This window comes from Abramis brama (genome assembly GCF_963993115.1).
Source record: "Abramis brama genome assembly, chromosome: 11".
Classification (NCBI taxonomy): Eukaryota; Metazoa; Chordata; class Actinopteri; order Cypriniformes; family Leuciscidae; genus Abramis; species Abramis brama.
The window spans coordinates 17,444,177-17,469,557 of NC_139973.1; the positions used below are offsets into that span (position 1 = coordinate 17,444,177).

Here is a 25,381-nt window from a genome sequence, read left to right on the forward strand (position 1 = left end):
TTTTGTGCAGCAAACAGAGTTTCACACACTGACCTTATTTGGAGAAAAACAAATCACATGAGTCCACCTGCGTGCACATTATCCGGAAATTAAGTAAAACGACACTGAAATCACCAAAGCATTCTAAATGTGCACAAACTTCCTCAGGCTTCATCAGATTGTGATCAAATGAAAGATTAGTTGTCGTTGTCTCTCGTGCTGATGAACGCGAGCTCATCCAGTTGATGTGCGCGCAGATGTTGCTCATCGCGCGTGAGGTGCGGCGCGCCTGAGGAGCCTCACATAGGCTACTCTTCACCATCCTCTTTTCTCATGGCGAGAAAGACCTTGGCTTGGTAAAGGACATTTGTCGTTGTGTAATTTGTGTTTTATATAATTTAAATGGCTTTGACCGTGCACTAATGATATATATGTGGTAGGTTAGCGCTGTGAGATGTGGTGTTTCAATCATGGCAAGGGGTCTGATACCGTGGATCTGGCTGAAGCGACCCGTCTATATCCAGGTAAGACGCCAAAGAAGCATCGCATGTAACTTGTTCATAAATCGTACCGAGTGTTTCGTTTTACTAGCCATTTGTGTACTTGGAATAAATAGTGTGTGAGATTTGAAGGGACGAGGTGGGGACGCTGTTATCCCGTTTGGACTCTGAAGTTTCATCTCTTTAAGCGTCACTCCATCTAACTGGCGACTAATCGAGCGGCACATACGCGACTCTTTTCAACCATTTTCTTCGACCTTTATGCATTAACCTCGTTGTAATATCTCACTAAAACAGCGAAAATGCATTTTCCTGTGATTTAATGAATGTGATGGATTAAACTGATGTTGCTGCGTTTTATCCATCATCGGGTCAGTCGTTGCTGTAGCAACCGTGCTGCTGTATAACATTTTTATAGTCCTGCTGAAAACATTTCTCCTACCTGTCAGAAACGTAATTCAAAATATAAACCAAGAACCATGAACTCACTGGAGCGCTGTGCGTCAAAGATTGACGACCTCATTCTACAGTTCTATTAATAATGAGCAACGTCCATACAAGCTCAGATATATATTTAACTCAAGAGAATAATAAACTATAGTTTCACTATTACAGACTTTTTTCAGGGATATTTACTTGGGAGTCTTCAATAATGCTTCTGCAAAGTTTTGCTGATAAATTGATGTTATGTTCCCCTGAAATAGCCTATTAAAATGAAATAACCTCTGGTGCTGTTCAGTCATTTTTTACCAATTTTTTTTACTTCAATTGGTACAAAACTTGGTAAAGGTTTTGGCACTTGCAATGTGAAAAAAAAATCATGAACATGATTCAAAAAGGTTAAATGGTCCTAAAAAAAACTGTCACACTTGTACTGTTCATGGTAAAAAATGACCACATTGGAAACGAATGCGAAGTGAATTCATCTAATGGAAACGTTACTGCACCCAAACAAAATCTTACTGAAAGCTTTTTTTTTTTTTTAGATATCAACCTCAAATTTGGAACACAACAGCTTTCACAAACAGGGCGGCTTAGACTAAGCCAGGCCTGAGTTTAATTAGGACAATATAATAGCTTTTATGAACATGCCTTTGAAACAAACATGTGCATCTTGATTGTGCATATTTTAATGTTGTCAGTGCAAGTTGCTTTCAGTTAAAACAGTTCAAACATGAATTTTAGTATGGGTCTAGGCTTAAGCCTTGTCTGTGAAACTGGGGGAACCTGTTTAGAAAATGGCTTTAATTTTGTTTGGCTCGAGGTCCTGGTGCAAAGGACCCTAGGTTGAAATTACTCCGAAACATCCCTTTAAGTGCTTTTCCTGCATTTTACACTGGTTTAAGAAACAGGGACTGGACAAATTGTACATAAATTGGACTAACAATACCACAGATTTAAGATGAGTAGAACTATGGCTGTGTTGAGTATTTTACCAGTACTTATATGAAATGCTATAAAATCACTTTCACTGCATCATAAAACCAACTTGTTTTTGCTTCATTAAGTTTGATCTTTTTCTTTCTTTCTTTTATTGGCAGCAAATGTTTTTAAATCATGTTTGAAGAACAGATTGTGGCACTATGAGCAGTGCCATCATTACTAATCAGAAAAAATGAACACAAACTTAATTGGTTCTTGCATGTATAACACATTTAATTTTTTTCTTGTTTTCTTTCTCATTCCTTGGTTTCCTCACACTTCAGTGTGCGAATAGCTCATAACTCACACAAATTCTGTTTTGTTTGTGTGAAATAAACATATTTAGCTAAAGAAGTCTTGTGCTATAGACCTTATGTAGCCCCGCCCCTTTTCAGCGCTGCGCTCATTGTCTTTTGTCTTCCGGTTTGTATTTCCACAGCGATCTTACGTAGGCCTATTTAGGAATGAACCGCTCGTTTCAAAATCTTCTTGGGTCTACTGACATTTGTTAAGACATCTGCTTTAAACATTACAATCCTCATGATAACTTTCGTTAACTTTACAAAAAGTAAATCCACTCATGTACAGAGCGTCCGCAAAAACGGAAGTTCAAAGACACTATTCTAAAGATGGCTGCACGCTTGTTTCTCTGGCACATAAGGTCTATAAGGTGAAACCTGTGGTGGCTGGTAATGCCTGATGTAGTTCTTTTACTGTACATTCCTCAAAATGAAGGAAATGGCATCAGTGTTGTGGTGAGAGGGATGAGCGGTTCAGACTAGGATGGCAGCCCTCCTTTGAGCATTTTGTTTATTTTCTGAAGACTGTAATCCTGCATGCTTTCAGCAGCTTACTGAGACTTCTTCAGCTCTGGCTGTCCTCACACTCGGAGTCTGGCACTCGGAGTCTGTCTGATGTTTGCTTGCTCAAGTAAAAGATTGATGGAGAGAGAACATGAATGTGAGGTGTGCTTTTTAGTGAGCAAAGTGAATCTTAGAAGTAGATATTAACCACTTTGCACTGGTCTTTATACACTATTTTAGTTTGAAGCAATGGTGGCTGTTCTCTGTGAACAAGACTTCACCTACATTTTCTTCTTTACTCTGCAGGGGCAGATTTCATTTTCTGGAAAATGTAAGAGCCATATTATATTATAAATCTGTTCATTTGCCCAAAGGATCTGCTGTAGTACTTTGACCTCTGGAGCTACTATTCTCTCTAAATGGATAAACTCTGAATAGAACGCTTTATTTTATCCACATAAAGCATTCTGTGTCATGTGCTCAGAGCATTTATTACAAAATAACAGCTTTATGCTCTTAAACATTATATGGAAGGAATTAGGAGAACTTGCCTCATAAAATTCACGAGGTTACTGAGACTAAATGCTTCAGGACACAATAGTACTTGTTCAGGAGGTGAGTTTCTCTGTAATGTTCTACATTTCTCTCAGGCATGGGTCACATATTTCAGATACAGCATTTGCACAAAGCCGTAGTGATAACAGCTGAATATACTATATGTGAACACAGGTTTTTGGCTGTGCTGTTTATTAGTATTCTCAAGTTAGTAAATCTAGATATCTGCATTTTTACAGAAATAGATGGGTCAATGACTTGATGATATTTTGTCCAAATGTATTAATTTATTCAGAAATACATTTAAAAACAATAAAAAAATATAGCTGCAAGCAGCGATGAAGGGGCCAAGCACACAGAAGGCACGATAAGTCATCCCATCATGGCTAGGCGCATCAGACCAACTGCAACAATGAGCAATTAAAAACAGATTACAATTTAGGTAAAATACAAGTTTCCCACTTAAGAATTTTTGTTGGCATTCATGTGCATTCAACTCGTAAATATGATCTGTCCGACATGACCTGAACGCACCAATAGTTCTCACAAACAAAGGACCTGTTTACACCGTAATTCATACGTTTTTACTAATTGGATAGCTATCTGATTTGTTCCATTAAAACTGTTCCATTAACACTTGGCCACATAAATGTGTCTCTGCAAAATTAATATAAATCCGATCTTTAATTCCTGCACTATACGTCCATTATGGGGTGCTCTTCATCAAATTTGTTCGCATATTATTCGTGAACGGTTTGACTAATCAATTTCCATAACTTTGTTGGCATGGTCTGAAGATGATCTAGTTATTTTTTTTATTTTTTTAATTAAAAATTGTGGGAAAATTGGCAAAAAAAAAAAAAAAAAGACTTGCTTCTGTCTGTGTGCCAAATTTCTTAACTTTCTCGCAAGCGGTTCTATGGGCTGCCATAGACTTCCAGAGCAGAAGAAGAAAAAGAAGAATTGGAACGCCAACGGATACAATAGGTGACTCATAGGTGTCATATCGTATAGCCCCACAAAATGAATGCTATTTGTTAATTATTAATTCATGGTATTTGTAAAAAATATAATCATTAAAAAATTATTAAAGAACCTTTTGTTTTTATGATTTATATTATAAAAATGTACTTGGTGGTTATACTATAAGACATTTTTAGACTTAGATTCGATTTAGACTTTTGTTGAAAATAGCTTTTCGTTTATGGTTCGTTTTAAAGCCTCTTTTTTGCAAAGGTTGGGGACCAAAACACTGTGACCATCCAGCCATGAGGGAAAGAGGGCATTCAAAAGAAGAAGAAAAAAAAATCCACAGGGAACCTTCAGAAAACAAGTCCAGACAAACTTATAGTTATCAAGGACAAGAGGGAAAGTAATATGAGTGGCCGAATACAAAATGACACAGTTACCCCAGTGCAGTGTATTGTCTCTGGTCCCATAGGTCGGTACATTTCTTCACGCAATTCTCACCCTAGATAGGTTCCATTACACTTTTCATATGCAAGTGTATGTATCAGCTGTTTTTGTGTTAGTCCAAATATACTGCAATGCCGTTCCATCCATTCCAAGCAGTGATTTGGTGAAACAGTTTTAGCAGAAAAATGCTTGAAGATATGTCTATATTTCTCATTTGGATGACTCAAGTCCTTTTTCAGCCAAAAGCATTCAATTATTTTGTATAAAACCGTATGATAGCAGAGGAATGCTATCTATATAATTCGATGAAACAAAATCTTGGATGCTTTTAAAAAGAGTGTCTCTAGCCTTAAAGGATTTTAGTACATCAGAAAAGATCTTAAAATTTCACTTTGTGCCTGCTTAGTGCCTGCTACATTGTTTTAATTCTTATGTTGTCCTAGTTGTTGTCCTGCGTCTTGTGTGGCTAACCTACTGTCCAGTATGTTTAGAGTTTAACCTAGTATTAGATACACCCCTTTTTTCTTAAACAAGAAACTTGGTTCTCATTTCAGCCATATTTCAGTGCAGTTTAGGGATCTGTCTCAGTCAGACGACCAATCTCCTCTATTTTGTCCCTGTGGGAATAAAAAAAAAAACAGGTCTCCTATTTACTATAAGTGTCAGGTTGGCCCTCTTTGCTTCCAGTGCAGCCCAGAAGAACTGTGTCACATGCTAAATTAGGTTATATGGTAGGACACATTTAAATATATCAAATATATATCACGAGGACAGCAGGAAGCTGGATTGAGTGTGGAATATAGGGTGTTATTTTAGGGGTTTTAAGCTAAAATTCTTGATAATTTTAGATGAAAGTAGCTAAATATACCAAATCTCTGATTCTCTCTGAAAAGTAATCTTTTCAAATGATTTTTAATAATACACATAAATATTAAGTGTTATTAGTATTATAAGTTTGAATTACATTTTTTCCCTTATATTTAATGCATAAAGGCAAATATAAATACACACACACACACACACACACACACACACACACACTGAAATACAACAGAATTGATTAATGTCTTGTTTTCTTGCGTACATTTCAGTTAGATTATTATCAGGATTTAACATTTATTTAATCTGCACTGACAAATGATCCCAAGCATTAAATGTGAGAGAAAAAAAAAACAACACAAACATTTGTGACGTTAGTCTTTCCACTTCATAAAAGAGCAGCTGCTTTGAAATGACATTTGTGAAACAGCGAACAAGATGTTGCTGTGACTAGATTATTTGTTGCTGTTGGAGTCACACATCACCGCATATGGAACAAGGAGCAACTGATTGTCATTCCACATTAATCATGTGCTTTTTTTCATGTGAATCTATGTGTTGAATCACAGCCTTCCTGAATTAAAACCTTCCTGAGCTCCAGTGGTTAGGTTGCTGTAAACACTTTGGACTGTTGCAGCATTGAGTCAGTGTGTAGATGGATGTGTCCCATGGGGAAACAGGAGTGAGAGAAACGGGCTGGGGTGCCTGATTGCTGGTTGTTCTCACAGAGATGAGTCAAATTAGACCTGCAGTGCCTGTGTGACGTCTGCTTCCATCAGAACGCCGCCGCTTGGGACCAGAGAAACAGGGAGGAAGAGAGTGGGAACTAACACTATCTCCCATCACACTTATAATGCACCAGAGAAGCTTTTTCTTGTTCCTTGTGTCTTATATTTCCTTTAGCGAGAGAATATTCTTGTTTTCTCTATAGTTCAGGACATTAAAAATCCTTTTGTTTTTAAGTTCATGCGTGACAGCAGCCATCTTTCTCTCACTCTTGTCTGTCTTTGTCACTTTTCCTTGCTCTTTCTGATGCTGTCTCCATCTATCTGTCGCTCATTGGTCTGAAGGGGAGGGGGGCATTAGGGAGAAGCAGCAAGAAATCGCTTTATGAACATGAATTATGGATGAGTAGAGAGCAAGCTATGAAAACAAGTGTCAGTGCAAAAATTCTCCCCCACTTGATCCGCTTCTTCTATCCGATCACCTTTCACCGAGCCACTGAGGGGTTTGTGGATTAAAAGCAACATACATGCTCCATATTCCTTTATGTATGGCCTATTTTTTCGCAAAGTACCTGAAATTGAAGGCTAGGCTTTGAGAGAGCAAAGAGTAAAGCTTGTGATTGAAGCTGTCAGCACTAAGAGGTTGAATAAATAGAAGCTGTCCCTCTGCAGTTCATCTCAATAGAGACACTACTGTCAAACCAAACAAGCTGTCACAGCCTAAGGAGGACAATGTAATATACCTTTACATTTACATTTATGCCTTTGGCAGATTTTCAGTCATATTACAGAAACAAAATGTTTTATTCTAATTTAGAGGCTTTAAGAAAACGATAGATAGTAGGTCCATTTTGTTTTATATCTTATAATAAAAATTATTTATAGGGGGACTTCAGATCATGAATTTTCCTTGATCTGCCCTTGAAAGTAAAGAGTTTTAGAACTCAAAAGTCTCACCCCTGTCCATATAGAACGTCTATTGAAACTAAGCTGCAAGAATGGCTTGTAACTTTAATAACTTTCTGACGTCATTAGATGAACACATTAACATATGTCTGCCCACATTTGCATGTAAGTGATGCCTTGTATTTGCAAACATGTCCTGCATGGTCACAATGAAGCGCTAAGGAGGAAGAAGGGAAAATAATTTTTCCTTTTCAGTAGGCCTATTTTTTCTTTGCGATATTGTTGGCTTGTTTATTAGTAAAAATATGTGACAAACAAGATAGATTTACGTGTGGAGCAAAATGAGATCGTGTGAATAATATTTTTTTAATTAAAATATAAAAAATTATATTGTTATTTCACTGTCATATATATTTTAAAAAAGAAAAAACTTTTATTTAATAAGGATGCATTAAATTCATGAAAAGTAGGCTATATTAAAATGATTTCTGAAGGATCAAGTGACGCTAAAGACTGGAATAATGACTGCTGAAAATTCAGCTTTGCCATTACAGTAATGAATTACATTTAAAATATATTCCAATAAAATAGTTTTTTAAATTGTAATAATATTTCAATATTGTCATTTTTCTGTATTTTGATCAAATAAATGCAGCCTTGGTTAGCACAAGCGACTCTGAACCAAACTTATGAACTTATGGATATGTATATAAAGATATAAATAATGATTAAAACTCCAAACTACATTATCACACCAAAATTTTGAATAACATTAAAAGATAATAAGAAAAAAAGTTATGATCCCTTTCATGCACCTCTTCGCAGGCTGGTCAGCTGCAGCAGCAGGTTAAATGTAGCTTTAAGAATAGTAGAAGATCTTTTAAGATGCAGACTACCTCACTTAACACACTCTCTTTTGCCTGGATGTCTTTAGATCAGTTTTGATTAAAACGTTAGATGAAAGCCTTTGAGGGTCATTGGGATACCACTGTTTCTGCCCACCTTTTCTACAGCCACTGGTCTTCACTCACTCAGCCACTAATGAAAAGCGGACACAAAGCCTCAATCAATAACCTCTCATTACGTACTTCTATTTGGCTTTGCCTGTAGTGAAGGACGATGTTGTCCTGAGGATGAACATGCCACATTAGCTGAGTTGAAATTAATGTCTCTGTGCATTGATTGAAAAGGTCAGGCGTGGGTTTGCTTTGTTTGTGGAGTACTGCACTTGTAATGGAGCAAGGATCGATCTGAGATACCATGGCAATGAGCATTACAGCATGTCTCAGTGAGCCAAGCGAAGTACTTATTGGTTTAAACAGACTAGTATGCATACATGCTTGAGTGCATATAGAGGTGCAAACAGATTTAACCTCATGGGAGGGCAGCAAAGAAAATAAATCACATGCAGATGGTAGGCTTTTATTTGTACTTAATTTAAAGCTGTGCATTTAAATATGCAGAGATAGCTATGAGTAGCCATTAATTCACTTCACGTTTATTTGTATAGTGCTTTTCATACACATAATTTCAAAGCAGCTTTACAGAAAGTGCATGAGTCCATATTACAATTAATACATTAAGGGGATAGTTCACCTAGAATGGGTGAATTTGATTTCACCAAGTGCAACATGTTCCTGGATCAACATCTTTGTTGATCCTGGAACAACATTCCAATCAACCAATCAGATCCGAGGGACAAGTTTATAGTTTATGTCAAGTTTTGGCTAACAACCAGGGTTAAATTCATCTACATCAGTGTTATTCACCAATCATTTCCCTCTGATTTTACGGATAAGTTATGGGTAGGAGTAGGGATAGGGTTTAGGACAAAATTTTTGGATTGAAATATTGTTCCAGGATCAACAATATATGTTGATCCAGGAACATATCAAACATATAAAAATCACAGATGAGGGAGAGTCAAGGTTAGTCATCAGTCTTTTAAAATATCAGATAATATGACGTATTAATGACAAGTTAGTTCAGTTTGTAAGATATGGTGCAAATCTTCAATTTTTCAAAAAAAATGTTTTTGAAAAGTTTTTGATATTTTGACATCAAGTCTTTAATTGTAGCAAAACATGAATAAAAAAAGTACATTTTTAGGATATATATATATATATATATATATATATATATATATATATATCCGCCTGGAAAGCGATTGTCAGGATCATCTAATTGCAGGATTTTCAAAAGTATGTATGTGAAATTCGCAGCATAGACTTTTAAAAATACGTCCAAGAATTGTAGGGACATTGACATTATATTTTCACGCCCCTAAACATGATGCTGAACAAAACGAAGTGTAATTGGTTGCTTTACATGTCAGTCAGACGACCTCTGGGCGATCCTTAGACAATGAAAGCAGCTATAGTCAGTCTGAAGGTCTGGCTACTCGAGACTAAGCTCCGGCTAAAGAGAGTTCATCTCAAAGTGCTGACAGACAGAACCTGTCCTTAAAGCCCATAATTGTAAGAGGAGCTGATAGAGTCATTTCTTATGAAGTGCATTGGCCTAAATGCGCCTCTCATCCATTGCTTGCTTGATAAAGTCTGGCAAAAACTCCAAAAACGATTTGCTCCTCTATGCCTTTTCTACTCCCCCATAAAAGGCTGAGCCACAGGCTCATGTGGTACGGAGCCTTGTGTGGACTTTTCTCTCTGACTTGTGATTGAAATTCCACGCAGTCTTCAGTTCGGCTGAGAGCCGAGAGTGATGTGGGGGCCGCTGCTGAATTTTTCACACTGTCTGTCGTAACATTGCATGTGAGTTCACAGCAGTGGAGCATCTAAATGCTGTTTGACACATACATACAGATGATCCACTGACCAGCATGATCCCAGTGTACTAAACGATGAGAGCTGTCTGACACTGCGATCCTCTGTTAATTCAAAGTGCTGCCATGGAAACACTTCCTGTCACAAGGGGGGGGGGGACCCGTCATCCCGAGTGGCAAACTATAAAGCTATTGATGTCAAACTCACTCTGTTTGATTTATGAGCTACTGCTTGATACTCAAGAAGCAGAGCGTTGCTGTTTGTGTTGTCTTGTTGAAAACAAGTTTAAAAACAATGAAACAGTTTGCATGCATTCCAGGCATTATGGGTAATGCTCGTCCGTCTTTCGTAGCAACAAGGTTATGAATTCCTGGATGATAAGACTTGATCAGATTAATTGTTTTAATTTTGTCTGTGGACTGACTGATTTGATCATCTCCATCTTGTTATCTTTGGAAAGTCTTTGTTAGGCTTCCTCTCTCATTATGCAAGATTACGAGTATGCATTCACATTTTACAGTAATGTATGTGAAAACAGTGATCATGTGAAAACATTATAAATATACGCCTAGTGAGCTGGAAACATTAAATGAATTACGTGCAGCTGCAGTTGAGTTTTGTGAATCATCCTGGAGAGAGATGGGTCATTCTGAGGAAATAGTGCCTTTGTAATGGGTGCTGAAAATTCAGCTTTGCCATCAGATTTTCAAGTTTATTCAGATACAGATATAAAACAGTTTTAATTGCAATAATATTTCATTGTATTATTGTTTTTACTGTATTTTTGATCGAATAAATGCAGGTGAGCATAAGAGACATATTTCAAAAACATTTAAAAATCTTACCGACCCCAAACTTATATATATATGTGTATATCCTATATGCTAATCCACTATTATATACTATATTTGTTGATATATATATGGTGGAACAAAGAGCAAAGCATGCAAATATTTAGCATAAATCATATATCTGATTTTTCACTACATGATTTTCGTGGCCAAAAGAATTCACAATAATGATATATCACAATATCTACTGAAATCTAGAAAAAAAGAAAGAAAGAAAAAAAGAATAATGCTATGTTAAATTCATCTTGACTTGTTTTTTGTTTTGTTTTTTGTTTTAAGAATCACACCATTACATACAAAGGGAACAATTACACTTAATGGGAACCAGTTTGAAATAACTTTCTTCTGTGAACTGATGTAAGCTCATTAATCGATCCAATGGCGGTTTAATATGGGTGAAGGTCTTTGCGCGTTACTGTCTTTCCTTTTACACAACACAACAAGATTAAATAAAATACATTTTCTCATATTACCTCATCTGACTCCATAAATATCTGGGCATCATTAAAAGTGAGCGAATGTTTGATTATTCTTATTCTGTCGCTTTTGAGGTCCTCACATCTTCTGTTTTACGCGGGTCTCACGATCATAAACTCGCCAGCTTCGGTCACTAAACAGAGGTAATTGGCTATATTCCTGAGATGGTCGCATTCACGCTTACACAATCAAAGATACTTTTGTATAGCCCCCATGGTTTTTGCATACACTTGAATTTAAAGTAACGTTTGCTTCAGTAGAGGTATGGCCACTACTACAGATATAAGTCGACCAACTTTACTTCTCTTATAATAGCTTTGGATTGGCCATGCCGTGATTTCTCACGTACACTTATCTAAAGTAACATTAAATTAAAACAGAGGTAAGACACACCCAAATTTAGGTTGGTCAAACAGCATTTGCTGCCCTAAACGGAAATTCACTTCTTGTCTTTGCAAAACCAAGTACATTTGAATTAGCGCCAAATATTAGTCGTCACTAATCTGACGCAGATTTGAGATAACATACAAATCCGTTTAATCTACTTGGGAAAACAATTGAAATTGAATTAAATTGAAATTGAAATTGAATAAAATCAAATGTAACAATTTATTATGTCAGGTAAATGTATCATGCCAATTTCATAATCAGTTCAAAGATAATAAATGCAAATCATCAAATGCTCTGGAATAATGAGAAAAGATGCGAACCTGAGATTACATGATCTTGGCTACTCTCAGCATCACAGGCTAATTTGAGCTACAAATCACCACGAGCCTTCTTCAGCATCTCCCTAAATACTCAGACCAAGGCAGAAACCTCTTTTCAAATGTAAACATGAGTTCACAGTGGGAATTAATCACCGTCCCAGACTTACTAGGGAGAGAGGTTGATTTACATGGAAACATTTGCTAACAATGGGAATTTGCATTGAGTTTACACCTTTGAGAGCAGGATGCCATTTGCCTGGAAGACAAACCCTCCTCTGTGTGCGAGTTATCTCTAAACTCTTAAATACCTTATTACCTGTTGGTTTACTTCTTTGGGAATGAGACCTTTGTACCAGTCGCACTGAGACATTTCAAATGATACCAAACATGAGTTTTTATCCGAATGAGCACACTTTTGGACTAAAAAACCAGGGGAGGGATTCAAATTTAATAAAACACAGAAAGGCGCCGTAGTAAGGTGCCAGCAGTTAAAAAGTTAATGCAACATTTCCTCTTTCAGAACTAGCAAAATAATTAGCTGCGTCCCAATTCAGAGGCCGCATCCTTCGAAGGACGTGGACTTCAAAGGAAACACCTTCGAAGGCCACGAAGATTGGACCGAGCATTGTTAAATGGGACGGTCTAGCCCACGGAGGATTGTGCTTGTTGCTTAGCAACTGTGACAGCTGCCATTGATGAGTGGGAGCAACATTTGTACTGGACTTTTTTGAAGGTTATATTAAACTGTCTGAAAACAAAACAGGGTTCACAAACTGTACAAACTATCTAAATATGTTCACCATGGTCAATTTCTAATAATATAAAGAGTATAAAATATATATAATCACATTTTAGTAAGATAAGTCAACATTTGAACCGCTTTAAAGGTTTTATATACGTATCATTAGATATTTAAGTAAATTGAAAATCAATACTTGCGTTTAAAATTGTAATTTAGCAATTTCTCTCAAAACAAAACTGTCGTCACTGGTGTGCAATGAATTCCATCTGTTGTATCCTTCATTTCACGGGAAACGAAGGACGCATTTGAAGGAGCCTTCGAATTGAGAGACAGTCTTTGTCGTGCAGCGGTGATGCAGTCGGCCTTCGAATGCGGCTTCCGAAGGATGCAGCCTCTGAATTGGGACGTAGCAATAGAGTGCTTCAGGGATGATGCATTTTTGTAGGCCAAAACCCAGAAGCGAATTAGCATTTTAGCACTTCTGGTTCCATCGTTCCGAAGTCAATGGGTATTTTGAATGGGTTACTGGTTAAATGGCTGAAATAAGGTCTGTGATTAACACAAACTCAAGCTGCTTTCAAGTAAGTATTACCCCACGTGTTATTTTTTAAGTTGTTATGTGTCTTGAAACATTGCGGTGAACAGGTAAGCTCAGTCCACTTTTACAGTCTCATTGTGCACTTATAATCGCGCTATTACAAACTATTTTAACTCAAACTTTCAGGGAAAATGTTTTTAGATAAAAACTGAAAGAATTGTTGGAAGCTTAGTGGTGGTGATGTTGAAGTCGTGGGACCGTGGTGTAGTTTGTTACTTCGTTTATAGCCTACCTTTAAATTTTTACTTCTGGTGATTGTATTTAGGCTTCAAAATCCATTAAAGCTGTATTCATTGGTGAAAATTATCTTGATGGACAAAACGTGTAAGTATCATACAGTTTTGATGATCACAGAACTTATTTTCTGCAATAATCCAAAAACGTAATTTAGGTTTTTGTTGAGGGAGCCAGTTGAAGGAACCAGTGTGATGCTAACTTTCGGGTTGGCCTACAAATTTACGCCATCCCTGCACCACTCTATTGCAATTTACTCTCTGTACAGTGGCCAAATCTGCAAGGTAACAGAGACGGAGTTGGGTGAACAGGTGGTGTTGCCCCCTTTGCTCTCACTGACTGATTTGTTGATCAGCAAGTCCTGCAGACTGGGGTGATTAATGAGTCATTTTCCAAATCCAAAATCCAAACAACTTTGATTGTTTTGGAATCCCAAAAACTCTCAGCACGAAAGGAGGCATATATATACATATACATAACTGACTCACCTATGTTCCTCAACAGTTTTCTGCATCCCTCCACCACCCGGTCTCCTCACACTTTCATGGTTACTATCCTTGCCAGAGATAGAGGGGGAGTACTCTGGGTTCGGGCCAAATTCTGAGCCCTCCCCTCGGACCGAATGTCAAATACGCATACTCTTATCTGATTATTTGTAAGTGTGAACTCAAGAAATTAAAAAAGAAGTCACCTTACAATAAGAAAATATTTTGAATAAAAAGTGACAGAGTCAGATCTTTAAAATAAAGTGATGTTCAGTGATATTCTGCTAAATATTAGTATAAATCTTTTAATTACCAGGAGTATGTCATGGAAACATTCAGTAGACAAATAGCACCATTTCATCAGAATGCCCAAGATATGGGTTAGGTATTAGAATTGTAAAGTTTTTAAAATCATTTTGAACTTTTAAGTCCGCGGACATCAGCCGAACAGGAAGGAGAGAATGGCAGTGGGAGGAATTCAGAAAACTGATTTAGGATTGATGAATGAACCTCTTCTCTCAAACCTTGACTTTGGACTCAGGGAGACGTCTGCCTACAAAACTGAGCATTCTGTCACCCCATTGCCATGGCGACAGCTCCTCTGGGCTTTGTGAGGTATGAAAGGCTGTACAGGACGCTGGCCTGCCACAACTCTCCAACGCCTGTCATCCTGGCTTAGTGAGGCGGTGAGTTTGAGACAGTGGGGGGAGAGACCCTGAAGGGCATGAGATTTAAAGAGTAGAGTAAGATGGATTCTCAGATGGAAATGGCAGAATTGCATCTCACTGAGTGCCCGTAGCGGAGAGGGAGTGATGGCCTGTCATTAGGGAAGCCACTGAAGAAAGAGACAGTGTAAGAGAGAGAGATCAGATTAAATTATAGACAAACTAACAGATGAGACCAATGAGAGGGTGACTAAAACATCCTTTCAAATTATTTAGGAAAAAAGTTCTCAGTTCTGCAGACTGTAGCCAGACCAGGCTCTCTGGACCTGACCAAATTTTAAATTGGAAACTGGAGGGGCAGTTCAGATTGTGAGGTTTAGTTCAACCAGTTGGGACTTGAAATCAATCTACTTTACATTATTAGCAATGTGGTTATTGGTTTAGATCAACTTGGCATAGGATATTGGTTTGTATCTCCAGGCTCTGAAAATAACTGGATTTGCTTTATCAAAATAGAGTACAGATAAAATCTTACTCAGGCTTGTACCATGAAATAGGAGGCTGATTAAAAGAAGCTTACTGTCAGTTAGAAATTTGGATGTTCTCTGAGATAAAATGTCATCATCGCGCACGCGAACTAGAGAGCTGAGCCATAAGCACTGAGCCATAAGCAAAATAGACTGAAGAAGAAGAAAGTCCATCACTGTCCAACTGACGTATCATCATCATTAATAGAGAGAAGAGGCTCCATCACGTCTGTTATTTGTCTGCTAATCTCTTGCAGTATGCATAATAGGCAACTATCTTTGAATATGTTATGAGATCATTCACTCTAGAGTATTTAAAATTGCAGGGCAAATGGTTACATATGCAGCATTCATTTGACTTATTTAGTAGTCTTGGGCTTTACAATTATAATAAATAATAAAATTAATTATATATATATATATATATATATATATATATACAGTGAGGAAAATAAGTATTTGAACACCCTGCTATTTTGCAAGTTCTCCCACTTGGAAATCATGGAGGGGTCTGAAATTGTCATCGTAGGTGCATGTCCACTGTGAGAGACATAATCTAAAAAAAAAATCCAGAACTCACAATGTATGATTTTTTAACTATTTATTTGTATGATACAGCTGCAAATAAGTATTTGAACACCTGTCTATCAGCTAGAATTCTGACCCTCAAAGACCTGTTAGTCTGCCTTTAAAATGTCCACCTCCACTCCATTTATTATCCTAAATTAGATGCACCTGTTTGAGGTCGTTAGCTGCATAAAGACACCTGTCCACCCCATACAATCAGTAAGAATCCAACTACTAACATGGCCAAGACCAAAGAGCTGTCCAAAGACACTAGAGACAAAATTGTACACCTCCACAAGGCTGGAAAGGGCTACGGGGAAATTGCCAAGCAGCTTGGTGAAAAAAGGTCCACTGTTGGAGCAATCATTAGAAAATGGAAGAAGCTAAACATGACTGTCAATCTCCCTCGGACTGGGGCTCCATGCAAGATCTCACCTCGTGGGGTCTCAATGATCCTAAGAAAGGTGAGAAATCAGCCCAGAACTACACGGGAGGAGCTGGTCAATGACCTGAAAAGAGCTGGGACCACCGTTTCCAAGGTTACTGTTGGTAATACACTAAGGGTGCTTTCACACTTGGTTCGATTGCCTGTTCCGAACCCGAGTTCGATTGCTTCCCCCCTCCCCCAGCCCCCGATGGACTGTGTTCACATTATATTATTTGTATCCGAACCGCGGTACGCTTGCATCATCAAACTGCAGCTGGCGCGTACACGTGTTGCTTGGTAACCGCTATGAAAAAGCGGCAAAATGGATAGAATTGCTCGCTTCACATTTCTTCTTCTTTTTTTGAACCTTTGGTTTTGTTTTCAAAGAAAAGATACAGAAACACACTTGAGTCTGTCTGCCGCAAAAGTATTAAAACCGTTCCAAAGACAGCGGGATGTCCGCCGAAGACAATTTTTGTGGAGGCAAGCAGAAATCATCTCTCTGCTTGCAGTGCGTCAATCCCGCTTTTCGTCAAGGTAAGTGTATATAGACCCTTTCACAGTTGTTAAACACACGCACGCAGGCACGCACCACATTATACGTCATCAATAGCGGTTCACTTCCGCAATTTGGTACGATTGCGTTCATATCAGCAGCGAACCGTACCCGAGTTCACATGAACCGTACTCCAGACCACCATTTTAAGCGGACTCGAGTACGGTTCACGGGTGCGCACCCGAGTTCGGAAAACAGCGTTCACATCATCCAAACGAACCGAACTCTGACGTCATTCGAACCCGGGTGCGCACCAAAAGTGCTAGTGTGAAAGCGCCCTAAGACGTCATGGTTTGAAATCATGCATGGCACGGAAGGTTCCCCTGCTTAAACCAGCACATGTCAAGGCCATGTTTGGTCGTTTGCCAACGACCATTTGGATGATCCAGAGGAGTCATGGGAGAAAGTCATGTGGTCAGATGAGACCAAAATAGAACTTTTTGGTCATAATTCCACTAAACGTGTTTGGAGGAAGAAGAATGATGAGTAGGGCAATTCCACGCAAAACTGTCACATCCATAACGCCAACACAATGCCATGGTATTTAGTTGGCGTTATGGATGTGACAGTTTTGCGCGGAATTGCCCAGTACCATCCCAAGAACACCATCCCTACTGTGAAGCATGGGGGTGGTAGCATCATGCTTTGGGGGTGTTTTTCTGCACATGGGACAGGGCGACTGCACAGTATTAAGGAGAGGATGACCGGGGCCATGTATTGCGAGATTTTGGGGAACAACCTCCTTCCCTCAGTTAGAGCATTGAAGATGGGTTGAGGCTGGGTCTTCCAACATGACAATGACCCGAAGCACACAGCCAGGATAACCAAGGAGTGGCTCTGTAAGAAGCATATCAAGGTTCTGGCGTGGCCTAGCCAGTCTCCAGACCTAAACCCAATAGAGAATCTTTGGAGGGAGCTCAAACTCTGTGTTTCTCAGCGACAGCCCAGAAACCTGTGTGGATCTGTGTGGAGGAGTGGGCCAAAATCCCTCCTGCAGTGTGTGCAAACCTGGTGAAAAACTACAGGAAACGTTTGACCTCTGTAATTGCAAACAAATATTAACATTGATTTTCTCAGGTGTTCAAATACTTATTTGCAGCTGTATCATACAAATAAATAGTTAAAAAATCATACATTGTGATTTCTGGATTTTTTTTTTTAGATTATGTCTCTCACAGTGGACATGCACCTACGATGACAATTTCAGACCCCTCCATGATTTCCAAGTGGGAGAACTTGCAAAATAGGCTATATATATATATATATATATATATAAATATATATAATTGTGTCTGTCTTCTCTAATATCTCTATATCTCTCTACAATACAAAGTATATATTTCTATCAACTCTCTGAATATTTTTTTTTTAGCATGGTAATAGGTATGACAATGTAAATGTATTTGGTCTTAGCAGATGCTGCCTCTGCTGTTGATTTTTGCTGCTTCTGTTGTTGATTATTGCTGCGGCTGCATAGCAAGTAGAGGGACTTGCTACTGCCAATACAAACATTGATGTGCTGCTGTGGCGTGTAGGACATACTGCTGCTGCACAAATAGCATATATAAAATGACCCATAGCAGATCTGTACAGGTGGAGCTGGGGAAGTTAGAGGGTTTCAGAGCAACTGCCATAGTAAATGCTAAGCAGCTATTTAAATGTTAAGCAGCGAGCTCATTGGCTGCAGATGTGACAGGAGTCAATCAGCTAGTGCCATGTAGTAAACAATGTAAATGTCATCAGGTTTCATTACAGAATTTATAACAGAAAATATGCTTAGACTTTGGAACTGAGAAAAGATTGTGCTAACACTTGTCAGTCAGCATTGTTATCGGCTAATGCTGATCATCTCAAAATGGCAAACATTTGTCTCATAATTTATTGGTCTACTATAGTTTTGCAATTTGATGTTTACACTGGATTAAATCCCAAAGTACCACCAGTACAGTGTTATATGCTGTTTTAGAAAATCATAATAAGCAAACACTTTTCGCATGCTTGGCCTCATTTACACTCAAGCAGAATAAATAATTAATGATTTTATGGTAAAAACTGTTTAAATGTTGCATCAAGGAGAATATCTCTATTTGGGATTAAATCTAAAAACTCACATTTTAACAACCATCATGCGACCCTCTCTACTTCATTTTATTTTGCAGGTCAGGGCTATAATACCCACAACATTTAAACACTAGCTACTTTGATATAGAGATCGCATGCAATCATTGCAATTAATAATTCAGCATTTCTTATAAATTTTGCAAGTAGTATAGCTGTTTGCAGAGCTGAGCAAAGTTCAGAAAACTGTTCCTCTGAGGTTTGATTTGCACTGAAAAACAATGTGTGCTTTCCTGTTCCAACTAAATAAGATTTAGAAATCTCCTTTAAATTGTTTTTTATATCACTCCACCACCTTCACTATACTCATCTTCACTTTGGTAATTGCACTTTCATACTTACCTGATTTAAAACCATTAACATTGTACTCCAATTTGGTACATCATGTCAAAAACAACACATTATTATTATAGTACTACAGTATTTTCTATAGATCTGTTCTGTTAGTGCAGACTATCCTTGCATCCGAATATGCCTACTTCCATTTAATAGACAAAAAGAGTATGTGAGCCAAGCAGTATGTTTGAATTCACAGTATTCTTAAATCAGTAGGCGAATAGTTCCTGGATGACCTTCTATTTCTGATGAGATTTTGAAGTGTACATCCAATGGACACTTTACTATCCCAAGAGTCCACGGGAGAGGATTTGTGAATGGCAGTGAAGAGATGTAACTGACGCCGTACGTCACATGACAGTGACAACAACATTGTCATTTCATTCATACCACTGTCACGATCCACACACAAGAAACAGGGAGAAGATCCAATAGCAGTAAGTATTTTAATGGGGTATTCCGTAATCGTAATCCAGTCCAAGCAGGGGGCAAAACCAAGGTAGCAATCAGACATAAACAGGAACAAAACAACGGGCAATAACAGACCTCAGAAGTGGCGTGATAATTACAAGGACTCCGTGACACATACTAAAACAGACAGGGTTATATACACAGGGAAATGACCATGCTTAATGGGGAATTGGCTGAGTGCAATGATTAATGACAAGGGACAGCTGAGTGCAATGAAGAAACAAGGATCGTGGGGAATGTAGTTCAGAAAGTGACAGACACCGTGGGGAAGGAGGACATCTAGTGGTTACCCAGGGAACAATATAATAATAATAATATAATAATAAGGATAATAGTTGATTACATTTATATAGTGCTTTTCTGGGAACTCAAAGTGCTTTACATAGAAGGGGGGAATCTCCTCAACCACCACCAATGTGCAGCATCCACCTGGATGATGCGACGGCAGCCATTTTGCACCAGAACGCCCACCACACACCAGCTTACTGGTGGAGAGGAGAGAGAGTGATAGAGCCAATCAGTATATGGGGATGATTAGGAGGCAATGATGGACAGAGGCCAATGGGCAATGGGATTTTATTGACCACAGAGAGTCAGGACCTCGGTTTAACGTCTCATCCGAAGGACAGGCAGATTTTTCACGAAGTTCCAAACAAAACGTAGTATAGCCTGCGATTTCCGACGCAACGATTGTTTCTCATCTGTCATGTTATCACATACTTTCACATTCCTTAGTTATTTGTTTTTGCTACTGTTACTGTGTGTGGATGTGTTTGCATGATGATCGGCTTAAACAAGCTCTGCATACAGGTGGTAAAGCACTCAGCAAACCACTGCCACACAAAGTTCCTCTTAAAACACAAAACAATAGACCAGATCTACACTCTTTCAGCCACGAGGCCCATTCCTCCTCATGCTGGAGGAGAAGTTCTGTCAGCTCAGATTTTGCAGATAAGGAAATGTCAGACCACGGAGGGCTGCGATGCTGCTGAAATTAGCTGGCTGTGTGCTACCCCGCTCTCTCAAACGTTTGCTTGTTGTGTCAGGCGAGCTTTGACTCCAGCTCCTCTTTTGAAATCTCTCTTCCTACGTCCTGACAGTAGATCTCTCTCAAACACTTGCAAATATATTGAAGATAAAGATGAAGCTGTAACATACATTAGATGGCTTTGCTCCTCATGTCCCAAGGAAATTCTGCCCATAGGAAAATATAGAAAATTGACCGTATAAGACTCAAGCACTCTGTCAGAGGAACACGCATCTGGGAAATGTTCTTATGGATTTGGAAACATTTCCCTGTTGCATCAAAAATAAGTTGTTTTTAGTAATCTAGGTAAAAATGATATTTCATGAAGGAAGTGCACTCAGTGGCTTGAAGTGAGGGGGCTATCTATTTATAAAGGATCACACATCCTGTGTGGCTGTCAGGAAGATAGTTTCCCACTGCTCTGAGCTTTAAAAGGTCACACATAAATAAAAGATGAAAGGATTTTTCTGGGTTTAATACCTCTATCATGGTTAAACGGTTAAATTAACGAAATGAAGGATATTGTACAGTTGTTTGTCCTCATAAGTATTACATTTATTTTAGCAGTACATTTTAAGTGTATGAAACTAGAAAGCTATGATTAATAAATAATTAATAATAGTTGAAAATAAATGTTCTTATATATATATACTATATATAACCTAATCATTCTAATAATTTCATCCTCTATTCGAGAAAGAATAAAATCTTTCCCATTACATTTCTTTAGGGATGGAGACTGTAAGTCTTTCCACTGAGCTGTGATTTTTTTTCATCTGGTTTTTAGCAGTCCTGGCACTTATCGCTACCATTGCAGTACAACCTGCAGCAAATTATATCGGCTCATAATCAGCACACAAATGTCTTCAAAACTGCCTAGAGCTGAAATCAAAGCTTTACTACAGTCCAAAACAGTTCATATTGGGGAGATGTTATCAAAGGTAAGGGTTTTTTAAGTGTTTCTTTGTCCCTCTCTGTTGGTGCACAGGCCCGGTTCTCCTACCTACACATGAAGTACCTGTTTTTTTCCTGGTTGGCTGTTTTCGTGGGAAGCTGGGTGGTGTATGTAGAATACTCTTCATACACAGAGCTGTGTCGTGGACATGAGTGCAAGAACTCTATTGTGAGTTTTTAGTACTTACATTCAATATTTGCTGACCAATATGGTAATGTATACTATAGTATACTAGACTAGACTTCCACTGACACCTAGCAGATTGGATGCAGTAATACAAAAGTAATAGTTTGATGTATGTACTGTTCATTTATATAGCATTATTCAAGTTTTATGGTTTTATTATTATTAAATAAGGGATAAGTGCACCTCCACAGCTGTTTTACAAACATTTGTACAAACATTTTATACAAAAGGGAGCCATCTAGAGGAGAGTAATTGTAAAGACACTGACTTATTAAATGGATCAGGCAATCTTTGGGGAGTACAATGTAATGGAATAAAATGAATAATGCAGCATAGACTCTATGTATGTGTATCTCCATGTCTTTACAGTGTGATAAATTCCGGAAGGGGGTGATTGATGGTTCAGCCTGCAACAGCTTGTGTGAAAAGGACACTCTTTACTTGGGGAAATGTCTCTCTGCCAAACCCAGCAATCAGGTCAGACACAACAAACTGTAGTTGCTCCTTAATATAACAGTAATTCTTGTCTGATCTTTCATTGATTGCGTGTTTTTGGTGATCTGGATCTGCACAGATATGAATTTACTTGTAAAGTTAAAGTAAGGATGTATCCATCCAAAATCCATCCATGCGCTCTTTCTAATACTGTAATAACTTTGATGACTAACATAACATTGTATTTAAAGACCACTGGGACAAGTTATGGGGACAAGTCTGGCTAATGAATACAAGACTTGTGCTTATGAAAAATAGAAATATGAAAAATAAAACTTTAAAATTACTAGTGCTCTCACACTTGTCACCTTCTTGTTTAGGTATATTCTGGCAGTTGGGGGGATTTGGAAGGGATCATTAAGTGCCAGATGGAGGAGGACCCTCATTATGATCTGGGTGCAGAACTGGAGCCCCGAAAAGAGTCTGCATCCTTTAACAGGCCAACCAAAGGGACATCAATGGAGAAGTTCAAAGAAATGGTCTTCAGCCATCTAAAGGTCTCAAATCCCATGCAGTATTGTAACATAAATTGAACGTACTTATTCATTTTGTGCTTTAGCATTGGAAATTTAATTAGTGAACAGGGAATTAATGTCACAGGGAAGCTGGAGTCTAATATAATATTATTGGAAATAATAATAATTATTATATTTATTAACAGTATGACTGCACAGTAAATAAATGAATGAATGAAAACCTCTGTGCTATAGTGCACTGAAGGACCTGATGTCTGAAGCTAACCCCCTATTTAACCCTTTTTTTGTAAATTTATGTAAACATTCATTACTTGTACTCCATGAATTTACCTGTTTTGTAAAATAATTTTTTTTTCATATCCTGGAAGACCTTTCTCCATGCAGAGACAAATGTATTTACAGCATCTCTTCCAGACAGCTGTTATTAACCCGTTTCAATGACGCTTTTCCCCTGACAGGCAAAAGTAGGAGACCAAGCCAACCTAGCAGATTTGGTGACCCTTGTGCTTGGAGTCGCTGACAGCAACAAAGATGGCCAGATCTCCCTGTCAGAAGCACATTCAGCTTGGGCTTTACTGCAGCTGAATGAGTTCCTGCTGTCCGTCGTGCTGCAGGACCGAGAGCACACCCCCAGACTGATGGGCTTCTGTGGGGACTTGTACGTGATGGAGAAGGTTCCTTACGTACCACTCTATGGCGTCAGCCTACCATGGATGCTAGAGCTGTGGATTCCAGCCAGCCTGCGGCGAAGCATCGACCAATGGGCTGCTCCCTCCTGGCCCCGCAAGGCCAAGATAGCAATCGGCCTGCTCGAGTTCATCGAGGATGTCTTCCACGGCACATTCGGAAGCTTCCTCATGTGCGATGTTAGTGTCACTGGGTTTGGTTATACAGAGCGCCATGATATAAAGGTGGTAGATGCAAAGCGTATTGTACCCGAAGGTGCTTTTCAGGAAGCAATGCGTGAAAGGCGGTGCGAAGAGGACAGTGACTGTGTGTACGGAAGGGACTGCCTCACTTCCTGTGATCTCACTAAACACCGCTGCACTACGGAGGTCACGCAGCCGAATCTGGCTAAAGTATGTAGCACGCTGAAGGACTATCTTCTGTATGGTGCGCCATCAGACATTAAAGACGAACTGGAGAAACAGTTGTACGCCTGCATTGCTCTCAAAGGCGCCAGCGAACAGATGGAAATGGAGCACTCCCTGTTTCTCAACAACCTCAAAACTCTGCTTTGGAAGAAGATATCTCACACTAAAGACTCCTAATAATACATACAACTAAGTTATTGTTCTTATACAGAACAGAGTATATACAGTATATGAACAACAGACTGGGGCTGTGTGAATGATATCGACCACCCATATTTTGGTCACCCTAATATAATTACATATTTTAATTTTTGGCCTGAGTACTGTCAATATACTCTTCATGGCACCTTGATTTGTTACATTACTCAGTCTTGACTCAATCCCAAATTCTAAAAGCTTTTTAGAGCTTTTAGAGAATCAGCAGAGAAATACTTCTGGTAATGCATGTCCTCTCCAGTGCCAAGAGAATTATTAATCTTACTGCAGATCCCTGTTCAGAAAAACTGTGACAATCGAACTGTGTCTTGTCCAGGGGTTTTCAAACTGAGGCCCCCATTTTACAGAAAAATATTAGTAATTTTTCAAAATGTTTTTTTATTGCAGACAAAGTTACCTTGTTAACACGATAAATAGGTTAAACACAATATAGATTTTTTACAACTTCAGAATTTTGAATTAATCTTTTATTTCTGATTAAAATAAAATAATTGTATTATACTGACAGCTCTGGTTTCAAATCTGGGTTTTACTAAAGGTGTAGTGGGTAAAAATAAGATAGCAGTGAACCTAATATAAAGCATTTCTTTATAGATAAAAAATATATAGACGTCATTACTTTATGTCAGGGATAATTAATTTTTTTTTTTTTTATTGTCATTTATTCACCCTCGTGTCGTTCCAAACCCATAAGACTTTCGTTTCTCTTTGACTGACACTTTGATGATTCAAGTCTAAATTTTCTGAAGACACACAAAGGCTTTTGTTCACATGTAAACATCAACTCACTCATCAGTTGTGGTAAATGTAAATTCTTGTGTTTTGGAACGTAACGAGAGTGAGTAATTAATGACAGAATTTTAATTTTTAGGCGAACTAACCCTTTAAGGGGGCCTTGGCATCAGAAATTGTGAAAACTCCTGCTCTAGACTGCCGAAGATATACAAATCAAATTTCAGAACATTTCCATGCTTCCAATTTTTACTACAAAAGATCTGAAAATATTTGCATGATTCATAATTTTCAGACTGAACGATTACTCAATACAATACTAGGTTAGAACAATTATGCTGTCGCTCATTTTCTTTTGAGTCAAACTGAAACAAAAGTAATTTTAATGATTGATTTTAGAGACATGTGTGCAGAAATGTTTAAATATTATTTTTGAACTCATTTCATCTTAATAAACATCAAGCTCTTTTCATTTCATCTTTGTTCAAAATATGTATTGGCATATAAGCTAGCACTCTTATATAGTTA

At 38.2% G+C, this 25,381-nt stretch overlaps 1 protein-coding gene across 3 annotated transcripts; it reads left to right on the forward strand.

The window, feature by feature from the left end:
• The first annotated feature begins 165 nt into the window (after positions 1-165).
• dipk1ab (divergent protein kinase domain 1Ab) lies at positions 166-25,325 on the forward strand. Of its 3 annotated transcripts, none has more exons than XM_084129020.1 (6): positions 166-335; positions 425-503; positions 21,688-21,822; positions 22,210-22,317; positions 22,656-22,832; positions 23,270-24,225. In XM_084129020.1, the coding sequence occupies exons 1-6, from the start codon at positions 313-315 to the stop codon at positions 24,080-24,082; spliced, it is 1,335 nt and encodes a 444-aa protein (XP_083985146.1). In that variant the 5' UTR covers positions 166-312; the 3' UTR covers positions 24,083-24,225. The 3 variants fall into 3 exon arrangements, with proteins under 3 accessions (XP_083985146.1, XP_083985147.1, XP_083985148.1); XM_084129021.1 differs by having other exon boundaries at positions 207-335; positions 420-503; positions 23,270-25,325; XM_084129022.1 differs by lacking the exon at positions 166-335 and adding an exon at positions 3,011-3,035 and having other exon boundaries at positions 428-503.
• Positions 25,326-25,381: the final 56 nt, after the last annotated feature.